General features: G+C 47.2%; 1 protein-coding gene across 7 annotated transcripts in view; it reads right to left on the bottom strand.

Moving 5' to 3' along the window:
* LOC125952285 (serine-rich adhesin for platelets) overlaps positions 1 to 17500 on the bottom strand; it is a 35697-nt gene that overhangs the window by 12651 nt on the left and 5546 nt on the right. The window contains exons 1-2 of one of the 7 annotated variants that reach the window (XM_049681679.1): positions 7587 to 7779; positions 7257 to 7511 (exon numbers count right to left, since the gene is read on the bottom strand). The exons of 2 other annotated variants lie outside the window; for them this stretch is intronic. Coding sequence is in view for 1 of the 5 variants with exons in the window: in XM_049681672.1 (XP_049537629.1) it covers positions 7792 to 7953 (162 nt within the window). In the remaining 4 variants the exon portion in view is untranslated. 4 more of the 7 variants (XM_049681674.1, XM_049681672.1, XM_049681677.1 and 1 more) reach the window with 4 other exon arrangements.

The raw sequence follows: 17500 nt of genomic DNA, 5'->3' as shown, positions 1-17500 counted from the left end.
TGATTTCCATTCGAAGCTCGGTGATGACGTCGGTGGAACGAGAGTTGAGCAACCATCACCACCACCCCCGATGCCCCTCCCCTTCTAGGCCCTTGTCCCTAAGGTTACTCAAGAGAGAAGGCCACGCGAGAAGCCACAAGTAGCCGACCAGAGCGAGCGACCACACTTTCGGACCATCGGCCACTTTCTAGTCGCCGTGTCTCAGACACTACGGCGACACAATTAACGGAGCTTCATCTGCGTATGTGTTGTGTGGTCTGAGGGAAGAACGTACTCTTGGACTAACGGCGATGATCCCAAACCTGCAATAAGACTGGACCTTAAACTCGTCCTATTGCTCCTCCAACAAACAGCAGACGAGACGATCTCCCCCGTGCTGATGATGGGGTGCCGCTGTCTGCAAAATTGAAAGCCACTCCCCCAATCTCTCCCCAACCGCTGCCACCGCCACCACCGCTAGGTGACCTAGTAAATGCCGAGACGGACCCCCGGTGGAAGTTGAGTTGGAATTCACTTTTAAAAGTCCACGATCGATCCATGTCTCTCTCTCTCTCTCTCTCTCTCTCTCTCTCTCTCTGTCTTTCTTCTTTTCTTTCTTTTTATTCCGTGATCGGTGACGACTAGTGACAACAGAGACACAAAGAAAGGGGTCGAAGAGAGCCATCCAGAGGGTGCCGGATGATCGACGCCTTGCCGTGATTTACGTAATTCGGTGGCTCTGGGGCGCCTGGACTATGGAGGAAATTTACCGTTCATCACGGACTGGATGGAGGGGATGCAATGCATCAATTTGTATTGCTGCTAACGGCGGTATCCATCCTCCTCCAGCTCCACTTATTCGCGCTGATGTCAAACGATTCGATATAAATAAAGTCCCCACGCACGGAGCACCACATCCACACATCTTCGTTGACGTCGCTGACGCATCTAGCTATGATTCTGTTGTTGCTTCCGTTGACGAGGTAAAAGAGCTCTCGATGTACCACCCACCATCACAACACGCCAAGCGTGAAGCGAACCCGGCATCCGCGAACGGACAAGGCAGACGCGCTACGACGAGCAACGAAGAGTAATTTACAGTTCATTTAACTCGCGTAACTATATCAGCTGTCAACCGCGTGTCGGAACATGAACGTTGATCATGCTGACGATTCCACACACAACATAACCAATCGCAGGGCGTTGTGTGTGACACAGCAACAAGCCGTTTTAAAGTGTACGAGGCTCAGGCATTTTTATCAGGCTCATATACAACCGCAACATGTCACGGAGGTGTAAAGCTGATTGCAAAAAGGCCACTGGACCTAACCGCCGAGATTGTCCTTGAACGTAGAACGAGAGTTACAGTAACCAAAAGGCGAAGAACGAGATCCAGAAGATGCCTTTCTTCCAGTACAATCGCGTCCAGTGACTGTGGACAGTGGGGTGAAGAGAAACAGAGAGATAGAAGAGCGAGTTCAACAATCAATGTTTGGCCTGATGACCCCCCCCCCCCCCCCATCGGGGCCCCCATGACCGCAGCATGTGGGGTACCGCAACTGATAGCTGTCACTCTGGCCGGGAGGTAAGAGTAAAGACCCACGCGGTCCTACAGAGACAGAGCTCGTGGGCAACGCTCCTCGTCCGCGTTTGAGATAACCTTCAGTAATGGCTATCATAGTCCAGGCCGTTACGGCCCGGGATAATCAGGAATCTATAGCGTAAAACGCATCGTCCACACATCAAAGCCCACGAAGAGCATCGCAAATCGAAGTGCTCGACTTACGCCACACACGGTCGAGAGCGCGATTGACAAGCAAAGTGAGGGAAGTGATCGATGCATCCGGTACGATCCGGATCCTGCCACTGACCCGATGCTTACATTGAAACAGCTTCAGCATAGGATGGCAGATTATGTGCGGGGATTACTAGCAGAGACCGTAGTTTTGTTTTGTCTGACAAGTTTTGCGACGCACACTGGCCACCTCTGTGTTGCGTGGCGCGGCAATCGAATGGCAGCGGTGCATCCTGGTACGTGAGTGCGATAATGGCACTTTGTCCTTTGGTCAGCTTACGGGAGCGTGTTCTCATCTCCTCAACGATGACACAATTATTAGAGGATGGTCGCATGAGAAACGAACGAAGATTTAGCGAGGGAACAACGATTCTTTTAGGCCCGTTATTGACTTTGCTGTTAAACAAACGCGTTCGTCCGTCCTCGTATGTGATAAGAAATAATGGAATTTGCTATTTTAAGAATTTAAAGGGGCCGTTATTATCCAATTAAAATTAATCTTGAAAAAGGGCAAGCAGCCGCACTGAATTGCCTTCCACTCTCGGAAATATTTCTTTTTCACAAGCATCATAGTAAAATAAACATTTAACTGTTTACCATCGTATAAATGAATATGTAGCTGGTGATGAATATGCTGGTTGAATCAGACAAGTTTATTTAGATGAAGCTAATTCAGTTAAGCAGTTCGAAAAAAATAATATCATAAAGCATTAGTGATAAATTCACTTATACGATGCATACTCCTTCCGTTAAAGCAAGTTTTTAACCGTTGAGAACTAAGGTACGGACCAGTTTCGTGGAAGATTAAAATACCAACCATTTAAAAAGAGAAATTTGAAAAAACAGTGGTCTATTTCTAATTTAATTTTTACAGTTGATTGAAACAACGCAAGATTGTGATTACGTATTTTTTACAACGCCACAAAGTGAAAACATGCTCTCCAATGTATAATGACAAAGCAGCAGCAATTGTTTATTGAATCGATTGCTTCGGTGTTCTATTTCCAGCAAACTATTTGCATACACAATGCTAGTGTAACAACATCGAAGCTGAACAACTATTGAAGAACTAAATATAACTTTACACACTTCCGCTCAGCACAATGCATGTGATGTATGCGTGTTTGTGAGTGTCTGCGCGCAATCGCCCCCCTGCTGGACTGTACCATCTTCAAGTAGCTACTTTATTACCGTCGTACAGTGCTCTGACCGGCCAAGAACCCAACCAACCAACCAGAAAGGTTTGCAGAAATGGACCAGCGACCACTGTACCGCCGCTAAGAATTATAAAGGCAGCGGAGGCAGCCGGTATGTGTGTGTTACTATTTATACTGACACGTGTCGGGTGCGCCTGCGTTCGAAAATAGTAAACCAACTAACTGCTCCCCCAACGGTGCCTTGAAGCGGGCACGAATGGAGCCGCCGCACGGAATGGTGCCAATGGATGTACACAATCCAACACATTCACTGGCCTCGGACTTTGGCTAAGAATTCGAAAGCGTTTTATAAAACTGTTGTTACGACAACGACTAAGAAAAGGGACTGGTGGACGCGGCCGCGAACCCAATTTCATCCGCCAGTCACGTGGCTGGAAGGGCTGTCGTAGGGAGCGGGGGGAGAGAAAAACGGACCCAACTAACTTACTTGTCACTCTTCGAATGCCCACAGTCAACGGACGGCAGAAAACGGTGAAAGTTAATCGCTGGCTGCTCTCTCGCGATAATACTTTTGCACACGGACTCGGTGATAGACTATGATGATGATGGTGATGATGATGATGCTAATTGTGCTTTGTGCTGGTGCCTTGGGAGGGGGTTAACGCGACTCCATTGGAAAGGTCTTCGCAATTGCGCTTTCAATCGGCAAACCGGGCTTACTGTGATTGCATTATTGAGCTGAGAACAGCGAAGCAACATATTGGCAACCGTTGCTACTGATGATGACATGTTTTGTTGGTGTAGAAAAGGGAGGGCTGCGGGGGGGGGGGGGGGGAGGGGGACTGATTGCTTGTAATCAACAAACGTTTTCAATAATATATTCCAACAGTTGGTAAACCAATTTTAGTCTATTGCATTTGTCGTGTCGCACCGCGGACGAATTCGCGATTGCTTTGCCCTTTATGCGGATTTTTGATTTTGAAAGATCGATCGCTCACTAGGATACAGTATGGTGGTCAGAAGAAAAGTCACGATCGAATCGAATTGAATCGGTGGGCAAAGTGAATGTAGCCACCGTCGTCTGTTCAGACACTAGTCGTTCCGTCAGGGCCGTTGAAAACGATTTATCTACCCTCTCCACGCTGTGATCCCTGGTGACAACGCGCGATGGCCGAGTCGAGAGCGCCGAGGACAGGCCCTAAAATCTAAGACCTTAGGCAGGGGGTTTGCCTCTCAGCGAGATCGAATGTAGTGGATTGTACGAGCCGGACGGTGGTACTGATCAAGCACGCGATTGATCACCTACCTCCCCCACCACCTCTCCGTGACCGTAATGGGCTAGGCGGGTGCGTAAACTTGAAGCACACGCACACCGCAGGTGGTATGCGCGATGGTGTGCGTAATCGATCTGGCTGGCTGTTTGCATTTGTCCCAAATAAGTAGACCCAGATGATCGTCGGTTGGTGCGGCGTTCGACTGGTGAACAGAAAGAGGGAGCGTCATTCAGGGCCAAAATGGCCCTGCCCGATCATTCCCACTTCCACCAACCAGCCTCAAAACCCAAACATGACATAACGATCTATTTTCGAAGGAAGAATGTTCTGTGCTGGCGTTTAATTTGTGTTGATGGTTTAGCGGGATGGCAGTGATGGTGATCATATTGCCGCCCGATCGTACGAACTCGTTGCTGCTGTGGGTGTGTACGGTGTACGGTTGCGCAAGAGTCTGATGACAGAAGCAAGGCTCACTAGAGGAGCATAACACCCATGTGTGATCTATTTCCAACTAATCTCTCGCTATCTCTCACTGTCTTAACTTTTCTCTCTCAGCATCCGTCTTATCCTCATTACCTCTCTATATCTTGGGTTTTGGTCATTAGGTCCAACCCTATCAACCTACGCTACACGATTCGAACTAGAATAGAGCAAGGAACGTTGTGTCTTTAAGAGCACCGATAATCCTCGCGGTCTAATTTGCTGCTGCTCAACAATAACACAAACGGTCCAAACCTATACTCGTGCATTTCTGACTGAAAACCGCACGTGATAGAAACTGTCCACAGTAGTCGCTCGTTATCGACAGGCCACAGCGGTCCGGTGGTCATGCGCTGATACTATACAACTATCTCGGCGCGAACGCCTCATCGCTCGCACGAGAATCGTTACAAAAACGTGCGCACCACAAAAGCCAATGTCGATTGCACAATACCACACAGGCGGGCACTGTGTGCGTAGCGTAAAACCAACAGATAAACAATACGGAAGAACGTCACTTTTAGCGCTTCAAGGGCACCGCGGGCGATGGTGGCCGAAAGATGGGCGAAGGGAGTTTATCAGCAGCGTCCTCGCGCGTACCGAACGCGATCGTTCACCTCCATCCAGCTGCACAGGGTCGATGATTTATGCTGCTATTGTCCAAAAGCTTGTGCCCAACTTGGGTACAGTGATATTCTGATCGACGAACATCGGTAAGCGATCTGCGCGGTTAATGGAATGGAACTCGATAGAATTCAGTGTGCGGTGTGCTAGGTCCAATTGGAGTGGAGTCGGTCATGATGACGTAAGAATGGGAATGCGTAACAGAAAGATCAATTCTAGAACCTCATAAACAGGCAACTAAAGTATGGAATAGCTTCTATTGCTCTGATTTTTGTAATGAGATATTAATCAGTATTATAACAAACCATCATTTTCCTTGATATTACAAATTGCGCGACAAATTATGCAATTAAGCCTCATCGAAAGCGGTTGCCAAACGCTGTAGCTTCTTCAATTAGATGTCCCACAATGTGCGGTTTTCTGTTCTCTGCTGGCGCAACTCAGTCTAGAGACTATGGAGGCAACCGTCTATATAAAGAGCTATTAAGCAACCAACATACGATCATACGAAACACCCGAATCACTAACACGCCAAGAAGGCAAGGCGTGACCTTCATATGCGCGCCACATATACAGCCGTCGACCACAAATGAGATTTCTATTTGGGCCCGTTCTGTTTTTGGTCATTTACCCTTTTTCAACGTGCCACCACCCTGTCTGCCCGTGTGCTGGTGGTTAGTTAGTTAACAAAGCATACAGCACCCAGCTACTGTAGGTGTATACTACCGCTGACAAGGTTTTTTATCTCCCTACCGAGGGTCTAGAGCTTCACGCTGGCTCTAGAAAAGAAGCCATACAGCAAAGCCTTTCACGCAAGCATGTTTTCGCTTGCTAAATGTCATGCCGTAGCGATTAGTCGCTTATGCTGGAGATACCTGTTGAGGCTGCCTTGCCTCGCCGCGCGTTCTCCTTTGTCCGATTGGCAGCTAGCACACGCCATGGAGACGTATCATGTGCAAAGTAATTTCGCGTCACAGTCACTCGGATCGTGGCTCATGTCGACTGAGAGTCATGCTATCGTGTGGTGCACAGACTGCTAGCCGCTTCACCACCACACACCAGCTGTTTGGTGCAGTGGTTGGTTGTCGCTATCGATAACAGGTTGTAAGCCACCCCCTCGTAAGCAGCGCTCGGTCCGGTAGGTGGACAAGCGTTGATCTTTGCTCGGTTAGACACGAACATGGCGTATACACCACTGCCAGCCCGCGGTGGTCCTTGAAAACGTGGACAGTGTCTTCCAACGTCGTCAGGGTAACCGCAAAGAACTGACGATATTGCGAGTGTTGCGGGTTGCGGTAAATACTGGTCTGTCAGCAGCTGTTGCTGGCCTTTCGCCTAGCTTTATTCGCTTACATTTGCTGACGGCTGATTTATTGAAGCTTCAAAGTCTCTCTCTCTCTCTCTCTCTCAGAGCACCCCACAAAAAGACTAGGGTGGTGTTCGTGTAGTTACAACCGAGACACGTGCCAGTAGCAGCCGCGATAGTAGGAGGCGATCGAGATCGCACCGCCTATACCAACACCCTTTCGCTGACGGATGAAACAAAAGGAATTGAACTAGACCAGGAACTATATAGAATCAAACTAACCAACTAAAGCCCCCCGAAGGTGGTCATGCTTTTTCGCATCTTAAGCAGCTTGCGGCACAACTCAGCGTCTCCTGTGTAGCCTTTGCCTGCGGCTCTCCGGGATAGACAGTCCAAGGAAAAAGAAAGTGAAGTCGTCAAGTAACGGCTTCGAAGACACGTAACAGAAACCTCAATCAGCAAGGTTAGCCTGCGGGCCGCTAGCGCTTTGCTCAAGCATAGGCAAAGAAGTAGTAGTTCCATCTCTACCGACCGACACACTGAAACTACGCGCACATCGTTACGGTGAGCGGGTAAGCATACGGGCCACGCGCGCACGCTCGCGCACACGTTGATGGTGCCGGAGGGAACAAAGTGCCTACCAATGAGGAAGTTACCTCTAGCTCCAACTGAATTGTTGTTACTACTGGTAGTGCTGCTTGTTTGCATGAAACAATGCTCCATGGACTTCCAATTCACACACCTTCTCTGGGTACTGAGGAGCAGCAGTTTCCTCTATTTCTCTGTTCTGTGAGCATATTCCACATTCCACGCGTTAGTTGAAGATCGTGATTCATGATCTAAGCGCAGGATCGAGGCGAGTCGCAGCTAGACCATTTGAACATCTCTTGATAAGTCTGTGGAAGATTTCCGTTACTTATAATTCCGATCTCAAAGCGCTGTTGCTGCTGTGCCCCTTTGCTAATACGAACTGCTTGTAGATTGTCTCCAGCGAAGCGAAGCGTTTCATCAAACACAACGACGCACGTGCACCTTCTTATAGGCTAGGGGAGAAGTCATACGGATCGCGATCATTCGATAACTGCCAACCCATCGCCGAGTAAATCGAGCTCCACGTGCAACCATCATCTACTACTGGTGGTAGATCTCTTCTACCTCACCCTCTTTCTAACACACCTCACATTGACATTGGACTTCGATATGGCAAACGAGCGAGCTTGCTTCACCCTTCCACTGACTCGGTTGTTTCTTCTTCCAATCCGTCCAGAACCGATTGACGTCACCGCCAACCGCGGGAAGGGCAGTGAACATATTTTCCAACCGAATGGGGGGAATCATTTCTGAGTGATTCACGAGTGGAAAATTGCTTATTAAAGTAACGTGCAACCTCTGGAAGTCACGGACGGTTTCGTACTGTGCTGTGCGTCACAAACAGCATCGTCGTACCGTCGTTCTGTCGTCATTGTGGGTGCATGGTACGGCGCGGTAATGCGCGTGTTCACATGCGATTAATAAAAAAAAAAATCAGGAAGGTTAAAACTATTGCTCAAAGACCAGTGCAATCGCCACAGCCAAGGACCACACTGTCACTCCCACAAGATGGTCGATGCAGCGATCGAGCGGTTGAAATCTTTAGAATAACCTTTCAAGAACGGGCGCGTGCAGGTCGGTCGTGTCCGTACACTACGTTCGGTACTCCGGTCCATCCCATCGATTCAAGTGATACAAAGAAGGCACACGGGCTGGACCTTGCACCATGTCAATCAATTTCCATTTGTAACCACCCAACCCTGGCCAGCTGCAGCTGCGCACACGAGGGGCAAGTGCACCAACTGCACACCTGACGTAATACAATCGATGCAACAGCACATTACCAACACATCGCTAGCATCGAGCACCTCGATCTCGCTGTGCAAAAACTGAAGTGCGGAGGAGCAGTGCTTGCGCTTGTGTCGGCTAATGCAATTTGTGTGGCGACCTATGAAGCGAATCGGCCTTACTGTTCCGATGATGTGTATTACCAAAGCAAGCAGGTTTCCATATTTTCATGTAAAAATCTTCAAACTCATTGGAGTTAAATGTTTTGCCAGGGACCATTTAATGATATTCATTCAATTATCGTTTTCAAACCAAATATGTAGCAATCTTTGTTGAAAACCGGTAAGATGAAATACTGTGCTCCGTTGTTGAGTGCTTTGTTTGTATTGACTTGAAATGTAGAGTTCTTTTAATCTTCATTTAAATTTAAATTATCTTAATTTATTTAATTTTGTATTTAGAATATCTTATAGCAATTCACTCCCACAAGAATTGCCAATTCGCATTTTAAATAAGTAAATACGTATTTTTTAAAACTCAGATAAGCATATTTTCTCCTAGGCATATTTTGTCGAGAATATAAGATTATAATATACATATATTGTAATCAGTGAACAAATAATAATAAATAAATAGTAGATACTGTACTGTTTTAATATGTAATTGAAATTTGAAATTACTATCATTTACTAGCATATTTCATTAACTTTTATCGTGAATCTATTAAATATTTTAATAAAAAAAAGTACGAAATAGCTGAACACAACCACTGATTATCGATCGATCGATCGATGGTTAGCGATACCGTATTTAAGTTTTAACGGCTAACTATAACAATTTGCAACGATTAACCTGCAAAACAACTTAATTTAGCCTTGCAGCAGATACGAGTAAGCTCCCAAAGCAACGACAACTTCAACTCTGAGTGATCATCTCGCGCACGCGACACTCAAATTGGTATCGCGCCAGCATTGGCAACAGCCAGCTGTGCTAGGGAGGTTGTGTGTGCTATTGTGCGCGGTAGTAAAACGAAGGGGATCGCGCTTGATGTCGACTTATGCAGCCAGCCCCTCTCTCTATTTCTCCCTTTCGCTCCCATTTATGCTTCTTTGGCCCCTGCCATATTGGCGTTGTCTCATTGACATTATAATTGCAAACCGCGCCATAATAGGCGATTATGGTAGTGAAGAAGGGTGGGCGTGGGGAGTGGGGGGGAGGGTTGGCGCTCATGGTTAACAGAACCAGCATAACCTCGGTGGCCTCTCGAGGATCTCGGGCACTGCCGAGGACAAACTGCCTAATGCCATGCGGCTGCTGCTGTTCGTAGCAAACAAAGATGTGACGGAAACTGGAAGGTGTATCCGCGCGTGGCTTAAAACGCAACGTAAGGGGAAGGAAGAATCGTCCGACGACCGACCATGATGGGGAGCACCTTCAACGGTTACCGCTCGCAACCAGCTCCTAGCACCGAACTCATCGGAGCGTCGACAGCGCACGATGCTTCTTGAATCATCAATCGAAGGTTAAGGTGGTGACCGCGATACCTCGATTCAAAACCGACGGTCGTGCCTGCGTGTGATCGTGGTGTTCGCATCGGGGATCCGTCACTACTTCCGTTGCGTCACTGTGTCAAAAACTTAGCGTCGAGCTGTAACCACAAAGAGGTGTCCCATAGAAGTTCGGTTGAAATATGGCAAATGGTGTCTCTCATATGAGTTAAAGGTTGTTAATAAGGGAAGGTGCGCCTGGCCGCCAAAATCCAACAAGGAGAATTTTTTGATTTGCATTTACTTTTGTTGATTCAGGAATGGCTGCTACACACCATCTTTGGGTCAGCAAATACGCACCTGCAATGAGAACAAAAGGGAAAATGAAGATGTAAGATCCATCAAATGACGATGACGTAGTGCGTGCGCATGAATACTACTACAAGGCCAGTTTTGTCCACAAACCCTGTCGCTGGTATATTTAATAGATGGATACTTTACGCAAACTGAATTGAATTGCTGGATCCGCGAGCAGGCTGATTCGAGCCGCGAAACCGTCAGAAAACGAATCACCATTGTCCAATGCGTTAAAGTGAAATCTTCCTTTCAACGATCGATGGCAGGTTCCGTGGATGGCAGATCGGTTTCGCTGCTGCTCCGGCCACGTATATCAACGAACAACCGTCCGTTTCATCCAATATTCATAAGCCTCGCGCATGGAGACCTACCCTGAACTCGCATGAACGATCAACTGATCGGCGCTATGGAGCAGGCAGATAGCGCTAGAGCAGAGTAGGGAGCAGATGGGGCAAAAAAGGGACAAAAACTCATAGCGAAAAACCCGTTCGTGGATCTAACCAGCACATCAGTACATCGCCATCAGCACCACCATGATGATCGTCGTCCACATCGTGATGATGCGCGCTACACGATCTTCTCGTTCACCTCTAAAAATAATAAACAGATCGCCGATCGGTCGGGTCGGGTGGTGTGGTTGCCACGATAGTAGAACGGAGGCCGCCCCGCGCCGCCTTACGCCTACGGCCACTTGCTGGCTGGGACAACAGATGGCGCATTAGGACCCAATCGGTGGTTAGGAGGGGGCACCCGTCATACGCATAACAGTATTCGCACGGTGCTGCTGTTTGCGACAGTTTACTAGTGGTGCACACCTTTGGGGCATGATCGAACAACGGAGTTAATGTAATTCAAATTAACAGTTGACGTGCCACTTTACGAATCAGCGTTGCGCCCTGCACGCATATAAGACCTATCCTCTTGTCCCAACGTTTAAATATCAACGTTAAAGATTAGAAATGAGGCTTCTCATCGATGAAAAGTGTAAAAAATGCTTAACAGATATATTTTAAATATATAAAAATGATTGCAAACCTTATTGTAACTCTTTTTAGTATGACTAACAGAGCGTAGTGAAAAATTCTCTTAAGTAAGTCCCTGTTTCTTGTATTTTGCGATGGCGATTAAGCAAACATTTCAGGCATATCTTTCTTGCATTTTCCAAGCCCCAAATAACAGTAAAATACACAACGGGCACACCTACCCCTGTGCAAGGTGACCAAAAAAATCGTGGGGCAAAATCACATCCACCTACAGCAACTCTAGCACACCCACACACACACTCAGTCGGAAAAGCCAGCAGCTCGGATGCTTCATTGTTTACTCCGAAGCCAGAAAAGCGACGGAAACGGAAAACAATCGAGAGCACCGCAAAACGTGACTCTGGTTCGCATATCGGGCCCCCCTTCCAGGGCGGAAGGGTGGCCAATGAATCCAATTGGCACGAGAGGCAACTTGCGCTTCCTCGCACCGTCCCTGGCTTTATGTCTCTCTGCCGTGCGAGCTAAAGCAAGCCAAGTCAGCGTGCGCTACTTTCTCGCTTCTCAGCGAACCGTATCAAATCGGACATTGGTGTGTGCGTCCGTCGCAATTTCCTTCACAGTTTCGGACCAGCAACCCGCGGTGCGTACCACACATCGTGAGGGTCTCGCTGGGACACTTCAACAGATGTGCGTGTTGGGGTTTCTGCGATGGCTTAACAAATGTTGCAATACATGCTACTGATCTTATTAACAGAAGATACAGCTTGGTACCGTTCTATATAAGCGCCAGTAGCGGGCCGGATAGCTCAGATGCACGGGCATGAATCGTGCAGCAATTGAAACGTCATTGTCGGATGAGTTGACCCTCGCCATTCTCAACGAGCACATTTATGCTCTAACACAATTGTCCATATTCACAATGTCATGCTCACCGATCCATTGAGTCAGCCAGCTGAACCAACTACGTCATTGAATCCGCCAATGGGGAGCACCACCACCATCGGACAACAAACAAAGAACATCGCAGCTATCACGATGGTCCTGTTCCCATGATTCCACTTTGATCGAATTAAAGTAAAATGTTTTTATTCTTTTTTCTTGTCGTTCTTCTACTATCTGTGCCTCCCAGTGCAGAAGCCCATGTGCGCGACGTGATCCTTCCAAAATAAATCGCAGAACGAGCCAGCCAGTACCATCATCATCATCATCGTCATCGAACGAGAATCCGAAGGGAGTGGTGTGGAGCACGGAACCTGCGCCGTTGCAGGTGGTGTGTGGCAGAGAATACATAATGCACGAAAGGGACTTGCAGCGCGTGCGATGAAGTGGGCAGAGAATATCTCGTCACGAGAATAGAATAGAATGTTTGAATGTTTTATGCTGGTGTTGGTGTTGCGCACGCCATGGTCGTCGTCATCCTTCAGCCAACAGCGAGCAATTCTCTCGGTGGATTGCGCAAAGAGCGAGAGAGAAAGAGAGTGAGCATGAAGGAGGTACTGGGCGAGGGAGGGGTAGGGGTTATGTACACAAAATCAGCTGGCCGCTGGCAGGATTGGTGTGCGTGTGCGTCCTCAGGTTCTTTTGTTTGTTGCTTGCACGAACACATCAACGTGACCCGACCCAAAAGGTTCTGGCTGGCTGTCAAAGTCGCAGGAAAAGTTCGGTCGTCGTTATGTTGATTTTTCGAAACGGACATGATGATGACGATGGTGATGATGATCATTGGGAAGTGAGTGCGCAATAATCCACTGACTCTGGCCGCGGTTCTCGCTCTCGCGGAATCCTGCTACCCGGCCATCACAGCATGCTTCGTTCGTTCGTTCGTTTGGCTACAGTGGGTGGAACGGAAACCCCGAGTCCGCGCGCCCCCATCCCTCCTGCGGTGGATCTCGCTGTGGAACGAGTTTGGTGTTTCGTGCTGGATGGGACGGCACTGCCAAAAAGTCCTACCATGCACACACACACACATTTATAGACAACCGTATGCGCAACCAACGATGCAACATAAAAGGAAGCGATGCAAAGTATTAACTTCCAAAGTTGCAATTTACTTTGCGCAGCAAATTTAGCATCACTCTCTGACAAATTGCTTTGAGCATAGGTCAGGGTCAATGTAAATTATGGGGCTCAATATGGGCCCCCTCCCCCCACACAAAATTCTAATGGCGCATGTTTCGTTTGAAAGTAGAAAATATGCTTAGGTTGAATTTTAAAACAATAACAAACACGCAATTCTTGATTTACGTCTGAAGCAAAACGCAGCGTATAAAGTGATCAAATTTCGTCGACTCAGGCCGACGCTGCAACATGACTCGAGTTGCGATTTGTTTATTGGTTTTGGTTACCACGTTCTCGTCATCGTTTGGCTCAAACTAGTTCCTTAAAGGCAAACAGCAGGGAAGCATTATTGAAGGACACCCGAATCCGTCACCAAATACATCAGTGACGCAGAAGGAATTTTCTTTCCAGTCACAAATCAGTGGCCGGGTGGGGACAGACCATGATTTCAGTGTTTCCCTTTCGCCCCATTTGTTCCAACCGATTTAACGTTAACACATTTTGTGACCCTTTTGTATCCGCGTTTCTCAAAGAAAGAGAGAGAGAGAGAGAGTGTGGCTGTTTATATTGCGTGATTCGCTCGCGAAGCAGATCGAACAAAGAGAGTATAGAGGAGAGACAGAGTGAGTTCAGCAGCTAAAATTGCGTTACTACGCAATATGTTTTGCCCCTTTTTGTGGTCTTATATTCTATGCTAATTGTGTACAGCCCACCATCCGAGTGAGGCTTCTTCGCTCGTCTTCGATGATGTTGATGAGTACGGCGGATGATTTGAGAAAAGCTTTCCGGATCGAAACGGTTATTTAGAGATTCTCACCTCATCGTTCGACATCATCAACATCGTTGCTGTTGGTACTGCTGCTGCCGATGCTGTGTGTTTCTATACCGAATTCGTTTGCGAGAAACGGAGAGAACACATACAAAGGCACGCACTTATTTTGCCAACATAGCTTCACCACTCTCCTGCACACGATGTACGCATTTCGGTGAAGCCAAAGAAAAAAAAACAGACAGCCAAACATGAAAACTGCGTAGGCTGTTACAATCTTTTTTTTTTTTTTGGGGCAGCTTTGTTGGTTGGAAGTTCTTCTTCGCTCTTCTTGCTATCCCTCACGCAATCGCTCGCTCTCTCCCGCTCTCTTTGCGGTAACCTTCTTACCCCTTTTACTGTCCTGATGAGAACAAGTCCTCGTCGTCGCCATCATCATCATCATCATCATTATCACAAAAGTTGGCACACCAATACAGCTGGACGATGTGTGTTTCATTTCGATATGGTTTTCGCTTCTTCATTTGCTACGTCATTTTCTCGTCGGAACGCAAAATCCCTGGCCTTTGCTAATGCATAACGGAGTACGGCAGGATCCGAGGGTACCGCGGTTGGCCGAAGACGAAAAGGACACCAGTCCCGGTTGACTAGCAAAGCATAAACATCGAAGGAAAAAAAAATCAGAAGCAAGGAAACCTAATAGGAACGAACAAACGATAGAGGCCATTGACATGAGTTGCGTGCAGAATACGAAGAAACGCACAGACACATACAAACACGTACATAAATCCATTCTATTCTTATCCGTGTCGTTGACGTCCTGTTTTTTGGATTTTAGCTCTTCGCTCCTTCGCCCCTACATGGTGTTGAATGAACCCCGTAAGGCAATGACGAACGAAGAAGCCACCTAATGGCCGCTGACCTATCGTGGCGAGACAAGAGCAAACCATGTAGCTGCAGCATATTTGAGCAACACAGCTGATATGCAATCACAGCCCTCCGCAAGACTCACCGGGGGTTGCGTTGCCGCGATAAGTGGCAAAGCGGAGGAAACGATAAGCACGACCTTAGTAGTGGTGTGGGTTGAGCTGTCAAAAGTTAAATTAACATAAATTTGTGGAACATTCAAATGTTGATGAAATGAGCTTTAGTTTTACGTGACATTGTGATAGCTAAACAATCCACCGCCTACTTGGCGACACGTACAGGCATCTGTTATGTTCGATAAAAAAAAATAGTAAAACTTTCAGCCTTCTGCAACGTGGTAGTGCGTTGTCATATACTGTGCCCAAGAAACACTCAAGACATTACCGGCTAACGGTTCGTGTGGTTGATATCTTATCGTAGCGCGTTATGGTTTACGCATATGCTTCGGCACTGAACTGACCGGCGACGGTCAGTTTTCTTTATCAGTAAATTTATTGATAAATAAAACGAGAAAGAAATATAGAGTACAAGAACGAGGTGGTTTATGAGAAGTCACCTACGTCCGTAACCTCCATTTCTGACACATGGCGACATGGTTAACGAGTCCACACTCTGTCGCGTTCGTACTGGGGGTAAAATGCGAAACAAATTGCGTCTCCAAGTTGTCTGCCAATACGCCTCTACGGTTGCACACCTATAGCCGATTGCCGTGTCCACGGTGGCGTCGTCGACGTCGTTTAACATTTCATTGCTTCATTCATCGCAGCGGAACGGGCGATGGTTAAAAGTTCGTTCTATAAATGCCTAGGCATGTGTGCTCCTTCTTATCACCATGGTTAGTAGTACGGCGGTTAAAGGTTATCACTTTGTGGGTTCCAATATTCGAAGAGAAAAAAGAATAGCAATAATTTGCTCGATTGCCAGCTGAACAATCCAATACTTTGATCTTTTAAAACACAAACTGCGTACATGCTCCCGCAACATTGATTTCTACATTAAGACTACAGGTACCAACTTTTGCAATCAATCTGAAGACTATATAAATCATTTGTTTTTGTTCTCACGGGGTAAGCATGTTCTACAACAGCCAATACTGGAAATCAAAACTCTTTAGCAATGGGCGCAGATTTTCAACCATACGGTATATGGCCAACAGTGACCTGCACAATATCGTTTACTTACCCACCCAGCACAGTTTCGTATCGCACTGCACACACGCACGACTACAGCAAAGATAGCTGTCGCGACCCTGCCGTCTGAGCGGCTGGAAACCGCATATTCGTAGTCGGCCGCGTTTTGGGCGATAAAATGGCCTTCGATTGAGGCCATCGGTCCAGCAACGAACCACGTTTTGCACCGTGTGACCAGATAATGAGACCCATTTTGTTGGAGTTAGGAACGCACCTTCTGCACCCTACGGACTCCCAGACAGGGTACACCAGTGTCGACGACTTAATAGGTTCCTTTCGACTGTTACAGGCCGATGGATAAGAAGTTCGACGCCAGCCCTCTAATAGAGGGTGCCAGGCATTTTCATTAAGCAGTGAAGGTCGATTTGTCCGTACCATTTCGTAAATGATGCAGCGAAATCTATGCGACATTACTGCTAATTGCTGCATAGATGATGGATGGTTTACCAATATTTGCATTTGTCTTACTTGAAACATCTAGACTTCTAAAATTGTTTTATTTAACAGCAATACATATTACGCTTAATGGAATTTGGTGTTTTTTCTTCTAAATGTGGCATAAAAAAACGTCGCACCTTAACCGATTCCAGCAGCACCATCGAAGCACAATGAAAGGAATGGAAATCTGTCCCCGGGTAGGTAAACATGTGCTATCAGCGCATTACAAACTACTTTTTCAGCTGACTCATCAGTATTACCAGCCAAGCCATCACTGTGAGGCTCGTAACGAACGAGGAGCATTACGAAGAAAGGATAGTTTTTGGATTGGAATGACCTCTCACACCGGGACGCCACGGTGCGCCACGGTCTATTGAATAAAGATTTCAAATTGACCCCTTACTCCACCACTTCCGCCATTCAAGCCTGCCGGTGTGGACTTCCGGAACCGCAGCCGTAATCGTAAGTGATCGCAGCATAAGAAACTGACCAACAGCTTTGTTGCTGCCAGACCATCGGCACTCGGTTATCCATTTGCCGGTAATTACGTGAACTTCCGTTTCGTTATTGACTGGAAGATCCTGTCAGGGGCAGCTCCAGCATCGAAAAGCTACATTACAGCAATCGTTGTACATAGTAGCATATGCATGATGGATGGTAATGATGGTCATCACCGCGCTCGCCCTGTGGATCGATGATTCCGGTCTATTACCTTCCACAACTCACATGCCATTGGTGTTGGGAAAAAAAATACCAAGAAACACGGACCGTGTAGGAGAGGGGATAGACACGGTAGAGAAAGGAATCTAGTTATATACTATTGGAACTAATCGGTTGAGGTATCAATCCGGTTGGCTT

The sequence above is a fragment of the Anopheles darlingi genome, chromosome 2, assembly GCF_943734745.1.
Source record: "Anopheles darlingi chromosome 2, idAnoDarlMG_H_01, whole genome shotgun sequence".
Taxonomy (NCBI): domain Eukaryota; kingdom Metazoa; phylum Arthropoda; class Insecta; order Diptera; family Culicidae; genus Anopheles; species Anopheles darlingi.
Note: the sequence above shows the minus strand (reverse complement) of the source record. Positions and strands in the feature narration are given on the sequence as shown.